General features: G+C 39.4%; 1 protein-coding gene across 3 annotated transcripts in view; it reads right to left on the bottom strand.

The window, feature by feature from the left end:
- Positions 1–21,363, bottom strand: part of ADGRG2 (adhesion G protein-coupled receptor G2) — a 57,874-nt gene extending 36,511 nt beyond the window's left edge. For all 3 annotated transcript variants that reach the window (XM_063182787.1, XM_063182800.1, XM_063182794.1), the window contains exons 1-3: positions 21,264–21,363; positions 10,039–10,157; positions 2,862–3,479 (exon numbers count right to left, since the gene is read on the bottom strand). In XM_063182787.1, coding sequence (XP_063038857.1) covers positions 2,862–3,479; positions 10,039–10,156 — 736 coding nt within the window. In that variant the 5' untranslated portion in view covers position 10,157; positions 21,264–21,363. The remainder of the gene's footprint in view (positions 1–2,861; positions 3,480–10,038; positions 10,158–21,263) is intronic.
- Positions 21,364–26,090: the final 4,727 nt, after the last annotated feature.

Below are 26,090 nucleotides of genomic sequence, written 5' to 3'. Positions count from 1 at the left end.
GAGGGGAATTATCAAAGGAACACGAAGAATGTATGTGGAAGGCCAGTGACACACCAAGTGCATGACCTCCTTCCCTCTCTGGCCCTGCCTGCAGCACTTACACCTGCTCAGTGTGCAGTGGCCACACCAAGCAGAGAGCCAGAAGAATCTGTCACTGGAAGGAGCCAGAGTCTCATCTTGAACTCAGATAAAAAAGTTCACTATTGAGAACCATTAGTCCAAAAAATGTGATCAGCCTCATCACAAAGTGGGAAGCAGTCAGATATGTCCTTTCTTGCAAATCTTCAGATGCATAAAATATGTAGCTACTGCAAAGGTAATCCCAGCCACTTCTGGGCAGTCAGCTACTTGGTTAAAGTTAAGCATACTTTTAAATGCTAAGCATGTGTGTGAATCTTACCACAATCAGGATTTTGATCCTTATTAGACCTCAAATGGTTAAAAAAAATTAATAAATTTTTGGTAATTTGAAAAATTTCACAGAAATAAATTATAAAACCTAAAGTAAAAGAATCAGAAGAGTCAACAAAAACAAAGACAGGAAAATTGATGCTAAGTAAATCAAGACTTATTAATGGAATGGGTCACTGCTGATGTGACACCAATTAGACAACGGCTTACACTGCACAAAGGCTTTGAGTGGTTAAGCAAAGAAGAAATCACAGAAATTACAGTAGCCTTTGACAGAACATTTTACAAATAATTGTTTTATGTAGGCACAAAATGCCAACCAGGTCACAAAAAGAATTTGTGAAACTTGTCCTGCGGCACAATTACGACTGTAATGCACCACTTCCTTTTGACCTTTTGTGCCTACAGAGGACTTTCCTAAACTTTAGCCCTTTGCCACTTACGTTCCTTGATGATGTAAAATTAGATCCTTGTGCAGACTTACTACTCAAAGTCCTTCTGCTTTAACACAAAACAGAGAAGTTTCTCAAATCAAGTAATTTTTACACAGGTGTTGGGAGGGACTTACTGAAAGAAATCAGATTGTAAGAGTAGTAGCAGCATCAATTAAAATCAGCTGACAGACTATTAGACATTTCTACTGTAAAAGCTTTGTTATCTATTGACTGGTATTTGCTGAATATATGTTTTTCACAGAATGACTTGGGGGGGTAATCAGCTACAATGCATCTGTTATTGAAGGGAGGCAAATAAACTGTAAAAAAATTCCAGCAAGCATCTATTTGAAAAGGTGTTAATGTCCCAAGTTATCCAGAGGAGATAACTTACATCTGGCAGTAGAGATGATCTGTATACTGAAACAAACTCCTGCCAGCATAGTTATTGAATCTGGCTAAGCAACAAAGCTTTGGAAACCATGCATCTTACACAATCACTAGGAGAGCTCTTGCAGGTAGACAAAGGATTCCACAAACCACTAAATGATGACTTCGAAAATCATTAATCAGTTAGGGATGGAGATGGGCACTACCTCAAGCTGCCCTGTGATGGTCAAGGATGCTCAATATTCAGGGCAGAAATTGCTGGAAGAGAAAACAAGGAGTTTGTCCCTCTGTGCATCAGTAAAAGACAATCAGAAGCTCCACTCTGACTGAGATTTTCCCCACTGTCCAGACAGACAAACCTCTCTCAGACTTCCTTTGTATGTCTGGTAGACAGAATGTTCCTCCTTTCAGCCTTAGGACTGTGCTCCTTCAAGCACAGCCAGACATAAGTAAAAGAAAGATCCTTTCCTCAGCTCCTTTCCCAAGTCACACAACTCCACAAAGAGGATGTGCTCCCAACTACAGCATCAAGGCAAGCAAAGGCATTTCATTCAATACAAACCACTGCTAGCAACCTTCTCCATGAGTCCTGGTTGGTTGGACAGATTTGTTTCTCTCCCAGAAAAAGAAATCTGGTCACCTTATTTTACTGTCCTTACTAGGACACTTTGAATCAGGAAGTGGTTATAAATTACATAGATAAAAGATATTTTTTTGAATCTGCATGAAATAAATCGATGCATTTTTTAAGGATAAAAGGTGATGAAGATTAAGACTGGTGTCACATTTAAACTGAATCACTGATGCTATATAAAAATTCTAGGAAACAATAATTGAGCTACTCACATTAAAATCTCTTAGGGGATAGTATAATTTCCTATGATTTATAAATTGCATTCCATCAAAGCTTGATTCAAGTTTGTGGTTTTTACCAACAGATATGATAGCAAAAGCTAAAAAGGATTATTCTCTTGCTTGAACTCAGTTTCTCTGAAAATAAAATCTTGGATTGTGTTGATTCAAAGGATTTTATGGTACTTTTTCAAGGAAGAAGGAAAAATTGAGAAATGTGTGAGAAACCATTTGGTCATTTTAATAAAGGAGACATTACTGATAGTGATAAAGAAATTGGATCCTCCTGTAATTTTTTGCAGATGTAGACCCTACCAGCTGAAGATGGTGTAATGTGCCAGTTGAAGCACAGCAAAGTTGCCCTTATTGAAATTTTGTCCCAGCAAATGTGTAGAATGAGAACCAGCAATGCTTTCCTCTGTATTTATTCCCTGAACAGAAAATGTGTAAATTAATTATTTTAAGATGAAATTGATATATGCCCCAGTACTCCATGGAATTTTAGTTGCATGCATCCTGCTCTCATATTACACAAATGGTTGATAGACAGAAAAGTTGGAGTAAGTTGAAAGGCTTTAAAGGACTGATGCTATACTTTTTTGTTTGGATAAAAACTAGTGAAAGCAGCAGGTCCTCACATGATCTCATCAAGAATTTGATTTTAAAAATTATTTATAGACTAAGTCTTTGTAAAATCTGGGAGAGAAATGCTAGACACACTCAGATCAACTTTTGACTGAATTACTATTTCAAAAGCAGTGCAGTGGTACTTACCACATTGCAAAGAGTTATCCTCTTCTACTGTCGTGTTATAGATCCAATCCTCCTTTCTCCAGCGTATAACACCACTGTCCTGGCAGTCCTCAGATTGTGTTATATTTGCCTTGTCCCACATTCTGAACAGGTACAGCTCCCCAGTCATACCCTGGCGAGGTGCTGCAGCTGTGCCTTGCAGCTTTGAACAGCCAAGTAAGAACTGGCCTCTTGCAGGCAAAGAAAATTTCCCATTTAGTTTCTTGTGTAATTTTACTGTTCCATTTATGAATAACTTCACCTCCTCATTGTCACTTTTCCACTGGATACATATTTGGTTCCAGGTGTTTTTATGAAGCCTTATTGATGTGCTTATTTGTTTTCCAAACAACCATATCTTCAATTTACCACGATCTCCTATAAGTCCAAGATCAAACTTATTTGCAGAGAGATTGGTGTGAAGAGTTTTTTCAGCATATACATATGCGGTCCATTGATTGTTAGAGGAATACAGCTTGAGGTGCACACAGACAAGGAATTCTCTCAAGGAATGCAGAGAAATTCTTGGTGACATACTCCAAGGATCTTCACACGCAGTCTTAAAGACGGCTTTGTATCGCCCTAGGAAATCCTCCTGATCTAAATAAAGAAAAGGTGATTTGTAAAACCTTTAGGTCTTAAAAAAGATCCTTTATATAAAAGTTATTCTTCCATATAGTATTGTTTCTAGGCATTTTCCTAGGAATTTTCAAAACAACACATTAAGAAAGATCTTGTAACCCATTCCTTTAGATTTATTTTTGTGGTAGGGAAGTGACAAATTTGGAGGCAGTCAATAAATCCTAGCTGCCCACGAAAACTTTGAAGTAAAACTTATGCACAAGAACAAGGACGACCATGTAGAATCACGGAATCATTTAGGCTGGAAAAGACCTCCAAGATCATCCAATCCAACTGTCAACCCAGCACTGCCATGTCCACCACCAAACCATGTCCCCAGGTGCCACTTCTACGCATCTTTTAAGCACCTCCAGGGATGGTGACTCAACATCTTCCCTCTGCACCATGGCTCAATGCTTAGCAACCCTTTCCATGAAGAAATGTTTCCTAGTATCCAATCTAAACCTCTCCTGCTACAACTTGAGGCTACTTCCTCTCGTCCTATTGCTGGTTACTTCAGGGAAGAGACAGAGCCCCATTTGGCTATAACCTCCTTTAAGGTAGGGAGCAATAAGAGTCTCCCATGAGCCTTCTTTTCTCCAGGCTAAGCAATCCCAAGTCCCTCAGTTGCTCCTCACAGGATTTGTACTCCAGAATCTTCACCAGCTCCATTGCCCTCCTCTGAACATGCTCCAGCACCTCAATGTCTTTCTTGAAATGAGGGGCCCAAAACTGAACACAGGATTTGGGATACCAGTGCCAAGTACAGGGGGACAGTCACTGCCCTGGTCATGCTGGCCACACTATTGCTGATCCAGGTCAGGATGCCATTGGCCTTCTTGGCCACCTGGCACACACTGGCTCATGTTCAGCAGCTGTTGATCAACACCTCCAGATCCTTTTCTGTAATGCAGTTTTCCAGCCACTCTTCCCCAAGCCTGTAGTACTGCAGGGGATTGCTGTGACCCAAGCACAGGACCTGGTACTTGGCCCTGCTGAAATTCATACAACTGAGGCTTTACTCTGCTCCTCATCCCTGTCTTCCAGCTCAAGGGGCTGGGTACTCTGAGACCAAGGCAAAGAAACATGAAGTACACCAGCCTTTTCCTCACCCTTTGTCACCACATTTCCCCTTTAACCCAATAAAGGCTGGAGATTCTCCTTCGCCATTTTCTTGTAAAGTATTCATACAAATATTTTTTGTTTTTATGGCAGTAGCCAGATTCAATTTTACTTGTGTTTTGGCCCTTCTGATTTTCTCACTGCCTAACCTTAAGGCATCCTTGTAGTCCTCCTGAGTTTCCTGCCACTTCTTCCAAAGGTCATATAATTCTTCTTTCCTGAGTTCCAGCCAAAGCTCTCTGTTCAGCTAGGCTGATCATCTTCCCCACTGGCTCATCTTCTGCTTCTTTGAGCTGCTTCTGCCCCTTGGAGAATTCCTTCTTGAAGCAGAAGTCCAGACTTCCTGGACTCCTTTGCCCTTAAGGGCTGCTTCCCAAAGGACTCCATCAACCAATCCCCTAAACATACCAAAGTCTCCCTTCCAGAAGTCCAAGGTGGCAGTTCTGATGAGTCCCCTCCTTAAGTCTCCAAAAATCAAAAGCTAATAATTTTGCAATTGCTGAGGCCTCCAACCATACATCATCCATCAACCCTCTCTGTTCATAAACAACAGGTCCAGCAGGCACCTTCCCTATAAAACAAGTAGTTCCAGACAATGCCTCAAACACTGAAACTTGATTGTAACTGCTCAATTCTTGTAGGTGCCTCATTTCTTTCATTGTCCCAGTAGAGGAAAGGACAGACTTTTGTGGTTGTAGATGTGAACTCTTTGGAGATGACTCTTATTTTGTGGAAAGATGCACACTTCAATTGCATAATCATTATCATGGCTGCTTGCTTTATAGTGTACACAGCAGCAACAAAAGAAGAAAAAGTTCCTTTGGAACATGAGATGGAACAATAGAAAAATTAAACAGCCTGTCAGATGTTCAGCCAGTGCAAGAGAACACACTACTGACACCTTTAAGGAGGTAACTATTTATCAATATATGCAGAGCTTTTATGAACGCTCCAGAGGACATATGGGATTAATCATGATTGGTCAGGGTTAAAAAGCAGAAAAATTTCATCCAACATAGGAAAAAGCCTTTTCCATTAGCTCCTCTGTAAGAAGAAAATCTTCCAGGCAACTTGGATCAGGTTTTTTTTTCCAGGGTAGGTTATGTTCATAGTCCTAGTTAGCTGTCAAGATCACAGCCAGTTCTTCTGTAATGCGCTCAGGCAACCGGAGCGCCAGCTTTCATTAGACCAGTTCTGACAACTTTTCTGTCTCTTGACCTCCAGGCTCTCAAATTTATTTTTCAATAGCAACAAGGAAAAACAAGGAGAAAGTTCCTAACTTCCAAGTGCAACTTTATAGGTACAACCTACCAGAAACATTTGAAACAGAAAATATATCAATCCAGTTTCATGGAAAGTCATTGATGCCTATTCTTGTTGCATCCTATAGATCTGAGAGTCTCTCTGTGATGCTAACTAGCAGAAGTTTGCAGGCATTTTTCACAACCTGGAATCATTCCTGAAGTTCAAAATACGTGACAGAAGTGCTATGCAAGGCCATAGACCAAACAAAAACTCTCTGGGTACAGCTACAATTAGATGAAAATCCTATATAGCAGACAGTGGATTCTGAATGGTGAGTTAATACTTAGATTGGTTCTAAATGGCAAAGGAGAAGAAAGACACACTTGACCCAACAGCAAGCCTCCCCTGCCTAACCCTGCAGCATGAATTCACTCATTCAGTTTGGCCACTTGTCAGAGTCTGAAGGCAAAATCTGGGATACCCAGCTAAGAATACTTCAAAAAAACTAAAAACTAATTTTTAAAATTACTTAAAAGCTAGATGAGGAAGACTGGACGGGAGGGGAAAGTGTCACAGAATATGAGATTTTTCAAAATGGGGGCTCAAATATACCTACCTTTTTTAAGTAAAATTAGAACAGATGTCCATCTGACAACATGGACAGGTCATAAGGAAACTGATTTTATAAAGGAAATAGCCAGCTAGTTACATGCCAATACTGGGGACACATTCTTTCCAAATAAAAAAATTGCTCAAGTCTTTCATTATTAAGTAGAAATTGACTGGTAAGGGAAGTTTCCTGACACAGCTTCAAAACTTGAAGTTACTGTTAACTATCCAGATTGACAGACTGGAATTCCATTCCTGAGCAAAAATATTAATCAGAACTTGAAGTATCATCAGCAGACTTGGCTTGGGAAGTGAATGAATTCTGTGACAGGCTTGATTTCATGTTAAGCATTAAAGCAGTGTTGATATGCAAATAGTGGATTAAAGGACAGCTAATTTCTATTACATTTTTTAGGGGAATTGTGACTTCAAAGTTGTCAAGGGAGCCAGAGTAGACACAAACTTGTAGATGAAAAACAGTTGTAAGACAGCCAAGAGAAATTATGCAAAATGACATCAATCTGCTGATGATTCTTCTGGTCTGCTTTATATAATCCAAAAAGATTGCTGTTGATCAAGATGCAAGGTCTGAAGAATTAATTTAAACTAAGAAAAGTGTTTACATAGAAAGGTCTACCCTTCTGGAAATTGGAAAGATGGCCCATTTTGCTCTAAACAGTCATTAAAAAAAGTGCCAAAAAGAGATGTCAAAATTAAGAGAATGGATACCAATACTATCTGAATTGTTGCAAGGCTGGAAATTTTAATATGCTTCATCTACTGAAAGAATGCTGAAAAAGCAGAAAAGAAATTGTAATCATAGTCAGAAAACGCACTTTGTTGTTCCAAGTGAGTGCAGTACAGCATTATGTTAGAAATTAATTATCAGTAATATCTTGAATAAGTCTCCTTGCCATGTGGGTGGATGCATTGTAAGCAAGAGATGACGTTACAGTAAAGCCTTTAGAAGATCTGTTAATCATCACTGACTTTCTCCAGCAATGGTGGCTGTGGGCTGTGACCCACCCTTGACCATGGAACCGAGGAGCTGGAACTGCCTGTGCTCTAACAGAGGCATTCCTGGAGTCTCTTTGCATGCAGACAATGCAACAAATTCAGAAAAGTAGCCATGAACACAACTTTACAGCACAGAAAAGGGAGCATAATGGGAAGAATGCTTCAAACAGCTCCAGAGTAAGAAAAATCCAGAGTAAGGAAAATATAAATAATGATAATAATTAAAAAAAAAAAAAAGAAAAAAAAAAAAGAAAAAACCCAACCACAATTTGGAGTGAAGGAAACTCCATTCAGTAGTAATCATGGGCTGACTGTTCAATGTCTTTTGCTGTATTTGGGCACATAAGCCTTTTCAGAAATGAAAATTTTTTCTTCTTACTATACTTATCTCTAAGAGATAGAAAACCTGGGGGTTTTGTCCTCACTTAAGCTATGTATTTAACAAGCATGTTCTCTTAAGCCCTAAAAGAAATCCTGAAATGTATGCACATGCTTCTAAATGTTTAAAATTCATTTTCTGAGAATGACAATATAAACCCAAAATGCATCTCTTTCTTTTTTCTAAACAGTTTTAGACAGTGATAATTGCCATCTTTACAAGAGATAGCCATTAGGTATTAAGAATTAGGTAGGTATTAAGAATTAGACCTACAGGAGCAGATTCTCTCACTACATGAGCACCAGTGTTATTTTCCTTCTCTTACTAATAACCTCTGGATCAGTATACAGCTGAGCATTCTCTTGAATAAAAATAGTCACAAGTTTATATGTCTGCACAATCTGGCTTTTAACTAGTAACAGTAGTTATTAACTTCCTTGCAAGTGTTTGCCACCTGTGAGACATTTGGCTCGCTACAGTCCATTAAAATGACGTCAAAAGACTCTGGTATACTCACATATTCCATCTCGAGCTCATAACTCTTTTTTATAAAAAGCCTAAAACACTAAACTTTCTACATGTGGGTCACCTGATTCTGTTGAATATCTTAAAAATCTGAAGCTAAATCCCCAAAATCAATTTCATCCCTCCTTTTCATTCACAGTTCTATTTGTTTAGCTGGGGATAAACAACATCACCTTATCCAGCATCCTGAGCATCAAAAAGAACACAGGAAGTTCTTCCCTCTTCGTATTTTTTGGAGAGCACAAACATACTTTGACATCTCAGATGAGGAAAGAACTGAGTAGAGATGCTGCTGACACTACTTAACTGCTGACAGCCTAAAACAAAAACACCCCAATAAAACAGGGGGAAAACATAAACACACTTGTGTCAGTTTAGCTTTCTTTGATGATTAATGACAGTTTTAAGTGATACAAAGGTGAAAAATGAAATCCCTATTTGCTCACTTCCTCAGAACTTTAGATACAGTTAAATTTTCCCTGGAAAAAATCTTCTATGACATCTGTCCATCTGCTGAGCAGCTGTGTCCTTTTCACTATTTAAAGTGCAAGAGGTTAACACCTCTCCATCTTAGCAGCAGGTTTATCTCCTGAATCTCAGATTCTGTCTCAATGGAAACATTTTGTAAAAGTTACTGTATCTGGAGAATTGGAATCAAACTGAATCTAGTCTGTAAACCATAAAACCTCAGTGGTTGTACAACATCATTAAGCAGGCACACTTAAATTTAAAAAAGTCAGGCAGTACATCAGAGCTGCAAGTTCTGATCTAGAGTAAAATAATATGCCATGAGACAGAAGGAAGGCTCTGAAACTGGCCATTAATCACACAGCAAAAACACATAGAATGTTTAATACACTAAGCACATTATTAACATGATAAATGCACTACATGCTACTGACAATAGGAAGCTGTTTGAATGACAAGCACTGTTATCTTTATCAGCTGAGGTCCAGAGCAGTAACAGACTAACCATCAATTTACTGAAAAAACTGAAATTTCTCAGCCATGAAAAAACACAAATTATTTTACCTCACTTTATTCTACTTAACCTTACACAAAAGCATCACCATGTCAGTTTTCCACAAGAACCTTATGAATTTATTTTTCATTTACTGTTACATAAAGAGCTTAAACTGTCACATACAAATACTTCATTTCTGTTACATGCTTTGGGCCTTACTACCTTTTCCTTAGCCATATTCAGATCCACAACCAAGATCAATGCAGATGTTCTACACTCACACACGCCCTAAATACAGAAAAGCTCAAAGGATCTTGTGGTGTTTTTGCAAGAGCAGTGTAAAAGATTTAACAACATATTCTGAAAATAACAACACTTCCAGCTCAAAAAAACCCCAGTAATAAAATAATTTGTCTTGTTATTATAAATTGTGTTTTGGTTCTCTCCTCATCCACAGCCTAGAAGAAGTTACTACCAATGATATTTTATGAAAACATACAAAGCATCCAAAATGCTAAGCACCAAGTGTTTCATTTCTTGTTAGTGACAGTTTTTCCTCTTGTTTTCAAGAGGCAAAAACTTGCCTGGTTGAATATATTCAAAAGTCCTATTCATCAAGTCTAATGGTATTTATTTGGAATACTAACACTAGACCAATCAGGAAAAAATTCTCTTACCTTTGCTTGCTGTAGCCAAGAACAACTGAAGTAAAAGGACTGCTTGAACAATCCTGAATCTCAAGAAAATATCCTGTATTCTGCCAACACAGCAGTGCTGTTTTTCCCAGGCAACCATTCTAGAAAAAACAGATAAATAAATAAACCACAATGACTAGAAAACATGTAGGTGTATGGACATTATGACAAAATATGTTTCCAACATGAGCATAAACCTTCTCAACCCTGTTATAGTATTGGGTATATATTGCACAGAAATACCAGATACTCTGTATATTGCCAAGACACTAAGAGAGAAAGAGATGTTTGATGAAAGGAAAAAAAACCCAAAGAAAACCGATCCAAGCTCTAATTCTCCAAAGACTACAAACACATCAGAACATAGCCATGACTCCTTGCACAAATAAGACTTTCAGCATTTGAAAAACAAATTAACAAAACCCCTCCAAAGGATTTGCACACAACATAAAACCCAAACAAAAGCTGACAGAGCAATCATAGAAAGGTTGTCCAAAAGCTTTATTAATCTCAGTATGTAAGAAAGCATCTCTTCAGTCCTCTACCCACACTTTCTCTCATGTGACACTTTAACAGCCACAAATCACTGTGGGCAGCAAGTTCATTAACAATATCATGAAAACCTGGTTTTTCCACCTTTCTGTTATAAGACATACACTTCTATGAAATATTTTTAAAGATTTTTTTAAAAAGGTGCATCTGAATTCTTTACATGCTGGAAGAAACATTCAAGTGCTTTTTCTTATAAAAAAAGTTTAGATACATAGTGGCAAGTGATTCTGTAGCTCATTATTGAAACATGCAAAGCAGTAAACTTTACAAATTGAATATCTTCCATGTATCAGCTTTAGGGCGGATCAGAGCATTCTGCCTGACACCAGAAGTTTAACTTGGCCATCACAAGTTGGGTGCATCTGCAAGTGCATTGGTTAGCACTCACACTGCTCACAAACTGCGCTGAACTTCTGCTCAGGCTGTGTCAGATTGCAGTAGCTTCCCTTCTTTTCAGGCACTGCTAAGTGTCTTTCAGAAGTTTTATATTTTTTTTTAAGGTTGGGGTTAAAATGCAATGTTTTTGAAAGATTCACACCAATGTAAATATTTATTAATTTACAATGGTTACTATGGGCTGAACTCTGCCAGCGAAGTGCCACAGGACTAAACTAAGAAACAGTGAAGTTGCAAGGTAATTGAAACTTTAAAAATTGATTAAACACATGTGCAAATAAATTATAAATATATAATAACATAACATAGAAACCTAAAGCAATGGCTTTTTTAAAAATAGAGCACTGCAACATTGTTGCCAGTGTTTTCAAGGATTGCAACATGCAATACTTCTAAGAAATAAAAAAAAGCTGACAAAATAAATCATATGCTATAACAATAGTCATACCTAATATACACATTTCTATGCAAACAAAAACAAGTAAAAAAAGGCCAGAAATGTCAATGGTGGGCTAGCTTTCTAAAGATCCCCAGGAAACATGTTCAAACCTGTCCTCAGCTTGCTTCTCTGAATGCCTAAAAATCGTGTATTAATAAAGTTGTTCCATCAGCAACATGAGTAGCAGAATTAAATTATTTATCCTAAGAACCTGATAATGAAAATCGTTGTGCTTAAATATATCTGAGCATCAAGGACTGTGCATTTACAATGTAATTGTCCTAGGGTTAAAAGAGATGCTCATCCAAAAACTGTTTCCTTTCTTTAGTTACTTGCATTTTGCAGTCTAGTCTCAAATTAGGTCACTTCCAAGCAAAACCAAGCTGCATATTTGTCCATACATTTTATGGGGAAATCTTTTGTACACTAAACCACCCATCCATAGTGATGTATTTAGACAACAAAACAAACAAAATTTCCAGCATCCCTTTTCTCTACCACCTAGACACCAAGAGTTGAAATGTGAATGGATGGAGCCCAAAAGTACTCAGTGGCACCCACGAGTGCAGCCATTGATGCTGGGAAGCTCTGAGGCAAGCTGCTTGCTTTGTGCCACATGTGATATGACTGAGAACACTCCCACATTCCCTGCTTTTGTTTTCTCCCTAAGCCTCAGCCCTGCAAACAGATGCACATGAAATGAGCTGACTAGGACAGAGGTTTACTGCTGAACCACCAGGCATGCCTTTGTTTTGTTTGGCAGAGCTCATTAGACAATGATGTTAGTGTCCCACCCCCAGAAATAAAAACTGCATTACAAAAGCCTAAATTTGAGTACAGGAGCCAAGAAATTCCTGGTACTGACTCCAGCCCTGCCTGAGCACTCTGTAGCCCTGAGGAGTTTGAATGGACCTCCCTTTAACTCTGGCATTTCAGAGGGAGCTTTGCTAATATTTGCCCAGTGTTTAAACAAAAGGCTGTAATAAAGACTTTCTGTACATTTAGGTTTTTGTCTCATCTGGGGTTTTTTGACATTGTACTCACTCCAAGAGATGGGCCTGGCAAAGATAAGTAGGTTCAGAGTCAGAGCTTCTTGCTGACTGAACACAGTCACATCAAGAACTCCAAAACTATTCGAAGCTATGAAGGAAAATTAATGATCCCAGGTAAAGCAATAAAATCTAGATAACAGGAATATAAAGTGAAATACTAACACGGTCAGCTCAACTGACTTTTTGCAAGACTTTGAACAGCTACACTAGTTCAAGACTTGTTCCAATGCTCAGATAAAATATACAATTAAAAGAGTTGGGAAAGTAATGTTTGTGTTCCTTTATTTTTGCAACAAAGTTGTTTAGACACTACTAAAGAAAAATACGCTGCTATCTTTGGTACTTTTTTAATTAAAAAAGCAAGATATAAAATACAATTTCACCATATCTATTCAAATAAAGATCATATAATACATTCCAAAATATTTGGTCATTATGTTCTTCTCAATATTATTTAAGCCCTTTTCTGTATTAGAATCCTAAATCTTCATTCTTAATGATCCTGAACAGTAATGTAATTGCAGATTTATAGTTGTGAACATTACAGAATTAAGCATAAGGGATTCTTTTCATTTGTTATTAATTTGCTCATGTGTTCAAATGAACATTTGTATTCTTCTTCATAATAGATGAATATAGTGTGACTCAGGGAGTCCTGCATAATTATGCATAGTTTTTGCAGCAGGATGAAAAATTTTCACATGTATATCAGGCAAATCTAATTCAGTACAACAGTTACTGAGCCACCCAAGTGTGGGAAAGAATTCTGTGCACAGACTTCAGGTAAAGATGTAACCAGCTGGCTTCCCTTTCTCAGTTACAACTAAGTGGTTTTTATTTACAAAGAGCTAAGTGTCTGAAATAGATGACAATATAAAACATTTCTTTATGGTCAGCAGAAAAAATGAAAATCCAGAAAATAGAAATTAAAGGCTCAGGCATAAATCTGTTATGTCTTGTTTGTTCTCCATGAAGAGTGTCTTATTTTGACCAATGGCAACCTTGCACCCAGGTCTTACATTTCACACCATCTTATTAATTTGAAAGTCAAACTATAATTGAGAGTGCTTTTCTTAAAACAAATGAACAAATATATTTTGAAAAATTGGAATTTTTTTGTTTGTCTGTTGTGTTATACATGTCACAGTTCTGCACTAATATCATACTCTTTGCAAATTACAGAGGTTAGTGGAAACAAAGACAGGAAGATATAAAAAAGGAGTTTGAATTCCTATCATTAATAGTAATTAGCTCATGCCCTGCTATTTCACTTTACTACTTTCCAAGTGTGCACCCATAGGTGACATATCAAGACATTTAGCACTTACCTCCAGCTACTGCTTGCCTTGCAGTACAGCAGATATATTTTCATAGGATTAAAGCCAAAGAAAGTGCAAAACATAAATACAGCAGTTGTGTTCTGTACCATATTTTGTTACATCACTTTTGGAAAAATTTCACATCCAAATTTCATAATTCCTGTTGAAAATACATATTTACTTGTGGAAGGGCTAGCAGCGGGCCTGTTAGCTAAAGGAGCCAGAAGTAAGAAGAAGAAGAAGCTGATAAGGAGCTTTCTCCAAGGCCGTAGCCAAGGAGATGGAGAGAAGGAAGATAAGAGCATTCTGCAGCTGGATGAAGCATTTTTAGAAAGTTAGGTGGAGTCAGACTAACTTTTCACCAATGGCATGGTATTGAATTATTGTGGCCAATAGCTAAGGTAGAAGAAGGGTAAACAACTGGAAAGTGTATAAAAGATCAGCCATTTTCATTAATAAACTGTTGCCAAGTGTTACCAACTGAGACAGCTTGTGGTCTCTGCTTTGTGTGGTGACCGCCTCGACTGCGACATTTACTGTCAATCTTTAACATTTAATAAACAATTAGTTCTTTTTTGCTAGGGTTGAGCCAGAGAAGGTTCTCACTGCCAATGCATAAACAGCTGGTTACAGAAACTTATGTTGGAAATCATGGCCCAAAACAATCATTCATTTAATTCCAAGCATGCTGTCAGCTGCTGCACCTCAAACTGCTTTGTTTAAGCCACACTTATTTCATCCATGGTCTTTGGGTCTCATTCAATCTTCTGTATTCATCCCCTACTAAGATTGTAGATTTCAATAACAATATTTCCCAAATTTATAGAAGCTGCAGTTTAGGAGGAGGATAATAATGAATGGCAAGCTTCTGACTGCTCTTCTGTGATATTCTGCCTTATTCAAGTCTGCACCAGGTGACAAAAGGCTAAAACAAGCAAGAGAAACACAAACTGCCCAGGTATGAAAACTTCTTGATGTCTTTCAGAATGTAAAATTGTAGACTTCTTCCATCAACTCCTTATATTTTCCAGACTGGAACCAAAATGCAGTGAAGTTTTCATGTTATTTTTAAATTTTGGCTGAAGCAACTTAGATGTAATAGGGAGGACGCTTATGTTGGAAACTATTGTGTCACTGTAAATCTTGGCATATACAGAATTTACTGACTTAACAGCAGAAGTAGCACCACTGAGTTCAAAATGTTGTTCCATGGGGGTTTTTATGTGTTTTTCCAGAAGACAGTAATAGGATTATTACTGTCTGATAATAATTTGGTTTTCATTAATTTCAATAATTAATTCATGATTTCTTAATCACGTCTGTAAAAACTGTATTCTATATAGTCACCATATTCATTTAGTCACTTTATATAAAACACCAGTTTTTTCTAAGACTGTAGTGGTAATATGTTCAAGTTCAAGGACCTTCCTCCAGACATAAATCATTACTGTTTTCAAAGATATTAAATATTTTATTTTTAATAAGTTGGCTTACAGAGAGCAACAAGCCACTTAAGCACAGAAATCAGTCATCTGCAAAACTCACAGTTGGTTGATTGAGTTCTTCAGAGAACTGGAGGATGAACTCTCTGAGAAATCCATTCCTTTGTTTAGCCTTTCAACTGTTGCAGGATGCTGGCACTAGAATAATTTTTTACTTTATAAATGCCCAACCATGCAAGCCAAGGTCTGCCTTCAGTTCAACTCACAGATCTCCCCTTAGATTAATGTAAAAGTGCAAACTTAATCACTTAGGCCTGTGTAAGTGGACTCAGGAGTTGAAGATGCTATTGCATGGCTCTCCATTATGAACCTCAGGACCAAAAAAACCTGCACTTTTGGTACTTAATTCTCCTATAGAGCAACTTGTGCTCTAAATAGTGCAAAAACAGCACAGGGGGCAATTACAAACAGGATTTGTTCCCTCTTACCCAGACTGGAAATGTTTCACCTCCTCATGTCCAATTGTCACCTGGGAGATGAGCAAGAGACCTTTCTCTAGCTCTTATAAAAGTTTTACACTGTCCAGGAAATCCTTGTCTGCATGGTGTATTCCCTCAAGACCACAGCTTTACTCACACCCTCTATTAATTCCAGAGCAAACTAAAAAGCCCTTCACTGACAGTGCCTGAGCAGGTTTCCTCTTAAAAGAGTTTACAAAGTACTGGTGAAGCACAACAAACAGAGATGCAATAAAAGTAGTTATGTTTGCCACAAGTCTGATGATTTCAGCTTCAGACAGGTTGTTTACATTTTCCCTAACACTTTGGGGGATGGAAGTATATTGGTTTAATGGAGGGAGGAAACAACAAGAAGAGTTCGGCAGAGTAGAAGACCACACAAAGGCTGGCACATCAGAAAAGATTAAAAGAACACTATGCATGCACTTTGAGCCATATAAAAGCATGAGAAAGGGTATATAGAGATACAACCACGAAAAAGTACACAAAAAGTTTTCAAAAACCTTTGTATTCAGCTACAGGACCTGATTTGATGGAGAGAGAAAGAGAGAAGGACAAAGACTTTTCTAAACCCCAAATATTTGTATCAGTGAACAATGTCAGCAGGCTGTGCGGAGTCAGGTGAGCACCAGGCATGCCAAAAAGAAGACTGTCCAGCTCATGCTTTCAATTTTCCTACTTTACAAAAAATATTTTAAAAAAAAGGAGTTCTGAAGGTTTCAGCTTACTGTAAGTGAAGGAAAATAAAAAGTAAATAATTGTTTCTGCTCAGTTTACACTTTTCTTCCCTGCTCTCTTTTCCAAGCTCTCTTGGCTTGAATAGCAACACCCTAAAAAAGAAATTATACTGTGATTTCATCCAAAGCTTCACTTCATGGACTCACCAGGTCTCTTGGATCCTGCACTTGGAGCCATTAAAATTTCTCTGCTAGCTAAGAAGCGCAGTATTTGGTGGAGGGTTTTTTTTGAAAGAGGAGGGTGGGGGTGGTTTATAGCAGTCTCTCAGACTCTTTCAGTCGACAGCCCAATGACCAAAACTAACAGTTTGTACCACAGAGATAAAGCTCATCAGTTTGGAAGGATGGCTGCACTGAAGCAAACATCTTCCTAAGTCCCACCAAAACTCTGATTTGGAATATGGCACCACTACCCTACACAGCCTAAGGAAATGCAGTCATGTTGGCACTTCAGTCTCACATGGGGTAAATATTTAGGGAACATCTATTAAGACATTCTAAGAAACAGGGTTATGCCAGAACAGCATTCTGGCCTCCTTTAGCACTTCTCAGAGTTCAATGTAAGTGTCTGCTGGTACCTTTGGCCATGTTAGACTACTACAACTGAAACAAGTTAGTCAATAGCAAACATTCATAAATCCTTGAAAGTCATCACATAGGTGAGTACATCACTTGAAAGCAGCTCCAGAAAAGTTTCTTTAAATCTGAACCATTCATGTGTGCACCCCCACAAATGTATCAGCTCAAAATAAATTACTTTGTACAACTACACTCCAAATGGCTTTTTTCACCATCATCAACTCTATAAAAAAGTAATTCTTCTCAGAAATAAACCACCATCACCACATTGCTGACTTGCCAAAACATAGATGAGGGTGAAAAAGTAAAGCCTTTTTAATACAACTTATATGAACACATGGACTGTGCTACGACTAAATAATGGAGGAACAAAGTCACTTCAAAACATGAAGCCCATCAGAGGCCCATTCAGTCAGATTATGTCCATAATTAGTTTGGTGCAAAAGAAACAAAGATATTCAAAGTCTGCTTGGGAACTTAGAACTTAAACAAGGAATTTAGCAGCATTCACAATCAGGCATGCCTAAATGTCTAATAAATCCAGGCAGAGAGAGACACAATCCTTTTTTCTCTAAAGAAAGGGACTTCCTAAGAGAATATTTTGACCACTAAAAGTATCAGTAAAAGAAAAGTTTTGTTATGTGTCCACAATAACATTTTCACAATTATCATAATCACATTACTCTTTGTCTTTCTAATTCTACCATTTCTAGAAGTGTCACATCTTGTCAAACATGACAACTTCCAGCAATCCTTCTGATGGATCTCTCAGACCTTAACTCCTCAATGATTCCTTTAAGGAACACCATAAATGAGGAAGTAGTGCTTAATTTGTGGGGGGTTTTCTTTTTGGTAACTAAGGCATCACTTGAAGTACTCATGCAAATTTCACTAAACAGAAATACTGTGATAATTCTTAGTAATTTTCTATGAATTCTACAGATTGAAAAAGTATATTAAGTAGATTGAGGAACTTATAAAGTATTTCTTTTCTATCTACTGTCTTATCTAGTATAACTGACATTCTACAGTTTTCTTTTAAAATAAAAAAAATTATGTTACTAACTGTACTTTTTCTATGACCTGTTAGGAACACTGTATTGAAGCAGCCAGCAGAAGAGGACCTAGAGCAGAACAACAAAATCACATTTTTATAAGGCATTAGCTTATAGAAGCTGCTGTGCCAAACAGTATTTATATTTCTGTGCTACAGAAGTCATCAATAAAAGACAGAAAATGCTGACTTTGGGATTTTAGAAGTGCCAGACACACTTCTAAAATCCTGTATCAGGATTCCCCTGCACGACACCTGCAATAAAGCTGTCCTGAATCTGATTTGGGAAGCGCTCACAGGTTGAATACCTGTGGCATACAAATTATTCAGCTCACAGCTGAAGACAAATCCATGAGACTCAAGCAGAGAGGAGTTTGATATGGATTTTTTTGTCTTTGATTTAATGCCAGTTACAAAAGACCCTTTGTCCTTCCTGAACAATAAGTTCCAAAGGTATTTTGTCACAAAAGGAATGCAAAACTCCCAAGTAATTGAGTCCTATTAATTACCATATAGTTATACAAGACCACCTTTTTCATAGAGCAATTATAGAATATATATATATACCTTTCCCAACTGTAACTCCACCAGGAATTTATGACTGGAAAGAGTAAGAACTTCATAATCATGAACATGTGTCTAACAAACAAAAATATCAACTTCAATTATGTTCACAACCTGAGCAGCACCTACCAACAAATTAATATTCTCTAAATCCTTGCATCTGGAAAAGAGCAAAGCTTTTAACTGAATCTAAATATACAAAACCACTAGCAGACTTACCATTTATCACAAAGCTAACATTTCAGGCCAAATAACATGACTTATTTATGCTATTTTTTACATTGGAGTCTATGAGATTACTTGCATGAGCTACCCTTACTTTGGCCTTCAAATAAGCTAATCTAATATTCCATTGAAAACATAAAACTCAAGTGTAGTGGTCAGTTTTAAAGCTAAACTGCATTTGCCAAGGCCAGTGATCATGTTACATATTAAGAACTAAAAATTGTTCAAATTTAACGAGAGTTATTCTCCCATGAACTCCCAAACTTTCTCAGTCTGCCAGCACTTTACAGTCACTAGTGGAAGACCTGACTAAGAGCACTCACAGCACAAAAACTGTAAATGGAATAATTAACTTGAGAATGGGAGTCTAGTCCTTCATCTCTCTCCAACTGGCCCTAGTCTGAGCCAATTTCTGTTGATGTATTAGAAATAGAAGTTTAACATTAAATTTGGAAGGCACTGAAGAAAAAAGAACATGCCAACAAACTCCATTTGATCTACAGAACTACCTTAAGACACTAAAGTAATATTAATAATGATACCAATAGCACTAGCTCACTTGGTACCATAGTAGAAATGACATAATATTGTCTTACAGTGTAACTAGAAAATTTTGTCGCCCCAATTTGTATCTGAGCAAATTTTGTTTATGTGCAATTTCTTTCTTGCATCTTCTTTCACAACATTCCACTTCAGAGATTTGTATTCATCGTTAAATTTTATGTGTGCTACCTCAGTGAAGACAAGTACTTGGAGATCCTCCTAAGCAAAGACATGGGTATTTTGTTCTTTAGTTTAATTCAATAAACACACTACTGGTCACCTAGCAGAGGAACAAATTTTGCTTGTTTCCCCCATGGAAACAGTTACAGAAGTCTGCTTTCCACTTGGGAATTCCCTTAAGGTCAAAAGCCTCAGAACAGCAATATCAGCTTGTGCAGTTCTCTTCTGGTGATGATGTACTCTGTGCAAACAACAGGGAGGAACGTGTTCTGAGTAGGCACACATAACACCAGATTTACATTTTCAGTACAAATGACAGAACTGAAGACACAACTAATTTGCTTTGGGATTGATATCTCTTAGATCTGGAGGTTGTAAATTCTATTTTGGCTCATGTCGAAGCCCATTCCAACACACCTTCAGCGTTACTCAAACTCGTTTGAGCAGGGAGGTTGGAACAAATGACCCACTGTGGTTCCTCCCAACCTTACCAATTCTGTGATTTCATGGAAGTCAAAACCAGCCTAAGCTTGTGCAATCACACATTTAATTTGCTGGAGAAGCACGTCTTGAACTAGTTTACAAACATTTATTCCCTGTTTCCACATAAATCAATTCAAGAAAATAACACAGTAAAACAACAGAGTTGAGAATTGCTACAAATACTACCCATGAATGATGAAACCTATACATTTCCAAAGGAAAAATAAATTCAGTCAAGAAAGGATGCTTCCAGTACGCTTAGCCAGTGAACATGATAAAAACCCCAGACACCACCCACCCGCCCCCCCGGCTCGAAATAATTATTGTGCACAAAAGGTGACTGTGAAGACATCACCTTCATTGATGCAGGTTGTATGCAAAAGAGGGAAAACTTTCAAGCTGAATATATTCTCTGTGCCCGTTCCCACAGAAAATGGGTGTGGGAGCAAACCCCGACCCCGGTCCAGCAATGCTGTCCCAACGGGACATTACCCTGTCTCTTCGTCTACACCGCATCCAAACCCCACCGACTCCTCTACAAAAATCAGTCACTTTTTAGATCAATTTCATCCCGTTACTAAATGTTTCTCGCCGTTGACTGATGAAGCCCTTCATGCTGGGAAGCTGAAGGAGAGCTTTCCACCAGCAGCCCGGAGAGCGGTACCTGGTGAGCGCAGCTCGGGACGGAGCCGGGCCGCGCTGCCCGCAGCCCCTCAGGGCGGCCTCGCCCCGCACCGGCCCGGCGCGAGCCCCAACGGGCCGGGCCCGCCCGCGGCGCCTCCCCTCAGCCCCCGGGCCGGGCCAGACCCGCAGGGCCAGCACAGGGCAGGATCCGGGACTAAGCGGGACCGCGGAGCTCCCCGACCTGCGCTCCTCCACCCACCACCGCCGCCCCTGCGGGACCTCCCCGCCCTAAGCCCGCTCGTCCCTCCGGGAAGAGTCGGCGGGAAAGCCCATGCCAAGGGAGCCGCGCACCTCCGCCGCCCGGCCCCGCGGAGTCGCTCAGCTACACCCGGCTCAGGGCGATTCCCATCCCCGCAGCCGCCGCGCTGCCCGTCCCTCCCGCTCTCGGGAGCCCCGCCGCCCCCGGCCGCCTCTGCTCCCGCATGCCCGCAGCCGCTCACCTGGCGCCGGGCGGCCGCCCGTCCCGTCCCGTCCGTGCTGTCCCGTCCGTCCCGTCCTTGCTGTGCTGTCCCGTCCTTGCTGTGCTGTGCTGTGCTGTCCCGTCCTTGCTGTGCTGTGCTGTCCCGTCCTGTCCTGTCCCGTCCCGTCCGTCCCGCCGCGCCGCTCGCTCAGCACTGGGCACAGCAGGCGCGCCGGCGGCCCCGGCAGCTGGGACAGCCACTGGACGGGGGGCGGAGGCAGCCGAGGGAGGTGCTGCGAAAAGCCGAGGGAAGCCGGCGCGGCGGCGGCGGCGGAGCCGCCCGGGAGCGGCCCCCGCTGAGCCGCCCCTCAGCAAGGCGGGCTCGGCGGCCCGGCCCCTCCCGCCCCGCGGCCCCGCGGGTGCGGGCGCGGTCCCGGCGCTGCGGCAGCGCCTGGGGCGTGAGGCCGGCCCGGCGAACAGCGCTGGGACAGGGCTTGGGGACACTGGGTGGCTGCGCGCAGCCAGCTCGGGGGCAGGAGCTACCCCTGAGAATACACTGTTCCACGTTCCTTGGTGGGCAACGTGCTCAGGGTTAAACCAGCCTTCTCTCTCAGAAAGTTTACTTCATCTTTAAAACAGACTTCATTTCATTAACCCCTACTGTTACCACAGATTTTGCACATTTAGCAGCCTTCGTTGCATTTCAATGAGATTCATTTCTTCAGTCCCTTCAGTCTTATTGGCGGTGTAAATGAGTTTCACTACCATGACGGCAGAAAGCTGAAGCTGTGGCACTCCTCTTCCACTTTTCAATTGCTTGGAATGAAGCATATTCTGAAAAGGCAGGATTTTCAATGACTCATACCAAATGCTTAGGAACAGCTCCTTGCATGTAGGCTGGTACCTAGGCACTGCTGAAAAGAGAAGAAAGCCTGGCTCCAGGGCAAAGCTGAGGAAAGCACATCCAGAGGGGAAGGCTGGAGCTTTAGGCGACAATTCTTCTCAGTGTTACTGAAAAGATAAGACAGGGACAAATTCTAGGAACTCCAGACAGCAGGTCTTCCTGAGGATGCAATGAGTCCACATGATGAGCACAGTTTTGTAGGGAAATACTTAGAAGGAAGAAATGAGGGTAGATAAAGAAGCTTGTTTCATTTTGTTTAGATCAGTGGTGCCTTTGGATACTTTGGAGCTGGCATTTAGTGGGACACAAGGCCAGTGCTTTTGCAGTTCCTCACATAGGAAAAAAACAGGAGGCATTTTTCTTTCTCTGCCTGGCTTAGTGGAACATCTTTCACTTCCTCAAAGGCTTAACACAAACTCTGTTCTCTTCCCAGTTTAAATCACCTGTGAGAATTATAACCACTTCTGATCTGGATGTCTGAGGTCAATGAGGAAGAAAAGAAAAATTGTCCTAAAGTTAGTGCTAAGGATGCAGTGCATAAGAATATCATTTGTCTATTTACCTAGTGACTCTGTATAAGTGCTCTTTTGACAAGTCCACAGAAATTGTTCTTTACCGATGTGGCTTAGTGATGTCTTCTCAGAAAGGCTAAAAGGTTCAACAAGGCTGGAAACTGAAGTTCAGGTTACTCCTGGATGCCCTACCCATTGGTAGTGCAGGGTGAGGAAGCTTTCTGTGTTGCTTGTTGTGTGAAAGTGGTGTACAGATAAATGGAGGGCTGCCTCTGTCTATCTAACACCTCTGATGAATGATTTTGGGGTACAAATCAGCCAGTTGCTGAATTTTCAAGCGCTGAAATGTAATTACAGGCAGGGAATTCATTTCAACATACTTATTCTCTTTCCACTCAGACCAAGTTAATTTACTAGGATTTGGTGTGCAATTTACAAAAGGAAAACACAGAATTTATATTTCTGTTTATTTGAACTGTGTATTGCATACAACTGCGTGGTGTCCAGTAACACATAGAGAAACGAAACCAAACTGATTTGTAATGACCTAAAAACTAAGTAAGGAACTTAATACTCAGTGTATTTGTATTGCTCTGTTTAGCAGCCGTCTATGCCATCTATACAGTTCTAGGACTACACTGGATCTGGGCAGTTTTAGAAGCCAAAGGCAAACTCCTATGCACTTACCAAGAAAACACACACTTGAGCAGGTCTGAGGAACAAGCATGGAGAATTGAGTAACAAAGAACTTTTCAATCCCACTAGTTTTTTCATGCTTTTGAGAAAACACCAATAAAAAAAAAGGTTACGTTAATTCAGATTGCTCAATGCCTCCTTTATTGTGCTTGTGCAATACTGAATGCTGGTTTAGTAGAAACAACAGGTGATAAATGCAGGTTTAAGGAAATGTTACTTCCCTGAAGAGAAGGAGTCTAATCTTCCCTCCCCAAACAAAATGATTATATGAAAATATCTTAAATAAAATTAATTTTTCTGGATCTGGAGGACTCTCCAAAAAATGGGAGCACAGATACCATAAAGTGGTGTTGACATCCAGTCTGGCCATGCATTTACCTACTGAGAAAATACTGGATTTCAAGGATTTTTATTTTCACCTGTGTTCAACAAGATTGAATGTAGAAACCTACAAACAACTCCAAAAAAGACAGTGACTAAATTCACATTAATTTCATCTAAACTTTAATTTCATAATATTTTTTCTAAATTGTTTGGGATTTATTATTATTACTACTACTACTACTTCTACTCCTACTCCTACTCCTACTCCTACTCCTACTGCTACTACTACTACTTTAAACTCTTTCTCTATTTATGTTTGTGTATGTATATATGTTTCCTAGGGAGATAAGACATTACCCTGACATGTTGCAGTATTAACTTCATGTTTAGAATTTATGTATCCAAATGTAATTTGTTCTAATTATATAATACATGTCTTGGTAGGAAAAAAACATGTAACTGACGAGAAAGAAGAGAGTGGAGGTAGTGGGAGAAGTAAGGTCTGTTTCCCTTTTCATTTATGCTGTGAAGGTTTGAAGCTGTTGTTTCACAAAGATGCTTGATAGGATTTCACTATTTCTTAGTTGTCAGGATTGGGAGGCTTTGCCTTGTGATGTGTATATGGTCAACCCCAGGGAGCATAAATTTAGGGGACTGACTAATTCAGTGAATGGCATTAATATAGTATGTTTTATGTCAAATCTAATAGGTCTAAAAAACAAAGCAAAAGAGATAATTTCCCTGGGTCTTGATTTTGTGGGGTTCTGTCTTCTTCTCTACCATGTGATATATTTCTGTGAACTCCAGAAACTGATTGAAGGTACAAAAAGCAGTTGAAATGGTTACAGTTCTCTGTTTCATGTATAAATATAGTCCTTCCTGAAAATCACTCCTGTTCTATAATATCATGTACTAGTTATCAGTCATGTAAATTGCAGCTCTTTAAGTAAAAAATATATTAGGGCTTTTATTTTAACTGATGATAGCACTGGAGATTAAATAAAACTATCCATGTGTCCTTCAGTCTATTTTCTGCTTTTAGCATTACAAAGACATAAACAACAAATGAGCAATTTTAGGATAAGGAAATTATATGGACTAACTGTGATGCTGAAAGGATTTAAATGTATCAAGGGAGGAGGATCCAAAACCTAATCTTAAAACTGCACATATTAGGCACAAAGTTGAGAGCTTGATTTGTGAAAAACAGCTGCCTCTCATAAAAATTTGTTCCTGACTAATAAATACATATCTTACAAAAGAGTCCTTGGAGTAGATACATCTATCTAACATTCCAATAGGATAACTACTTACTAATATTCTTGTGTCAGAAAGTAGCACATAGGTGTGGGTACCATGAGTGTAGTGTTTGCTGAATGTTAACTGAGCCAACGTATGAAAGAAATCTCTTAGATATGTAATCATTAAATAAGGAGGTTTAGTCTATCCTGCTGTGATTTTACCCATGTTGTCAAATACTGAGTACAAAACCCAGGGCAAGATTTTCTCTTGACTGTAGTAGTTTCTTCATAAAAAGAGAAATATGTAATATTCCTTACTGAAGGTCCAGGAAGGGTTTTAAAACAGTAATAATAAAAACAACTGTGTCTCTGTGATTAACTTCTAAGCCTCAACTCACCAATGAAATATGCATTTCACTACTTGTATCATTACTGATGGCAAGTGATATTTACATTCCCCATGTTATTTGGCCCTGCTGAATTCCATGTTGCAGCCTGACCTGCTTGCACACACGCAGCCATGTCCTGTCAGACTGTATTCCACTAAGTGTCCCTATTGCATTTACATTCCAAAATGGGGTAAAGGTGGAGGAAATTTCTTAAGTATTGAGGCCAAAAGAAATGAGAAATCTTTGATACTCTTTTCTTTGACAAAATTTCGTGTACCTTACAGGACAAGTGAATGATGATATGCAGTAGACAGGATAAGCATTGTGTTCTGTTGGGTGATCAGGCCTTCAATAATTTTCCCTCTGTAAATGTGCTCATGCAACACTCCATTCTGTGAAACCAAGAGGAATTATTACCTGCTGGACTACAAGGTGAACAGAGCACAAACTGAAATGCAAGAAATGCCATTTAAACATAAGAAAAGGATATTTTATGGTGAGAGTCATTGAACACTGAAGCACGTTGCCCAGAGAGCTTGTGGAGTCTCTACCCTTGGAGATGTTCAGAAGAAGTCCAGATATGATCCTTGGCAACTGTTGCAGCAGCCCCTGCTCTGAGCAATAATTTGGACTGGACTATCTCTAGAGGTCCCCTCCAGCCTCAGCTGGTCTGTCACACTGTGAGAGGAATTTCTGCTGACACTGCTTTCCCTTAGAATAAAATATGCTTTTGGCCGAGCAAAGGACAACGATCCTCAAATTGTGAAAAACTTGAGTGTGATGAAAGGCTCACATGCCCAA

This window comes from Melospiza melodia, chromosome 2 (assembly GCF_035770615.1).
Source record: "Melospiza melodia melodia isolate bMelMel2 chromosome 2, bMelMel2.pri, whole genome shotgun sequence".
Taxonomy (NCBI): Eukaryota; Metazoa; Chordata; class Aves; order Passeriformes; family Passerellidae; genus Melospiza; species Melospiza melodia.
The sequence above is the reverse complement of the archived record's forward strand: the minus strand, read 5'-3'. Positions and strand labels throughout refer to the sequence as shown.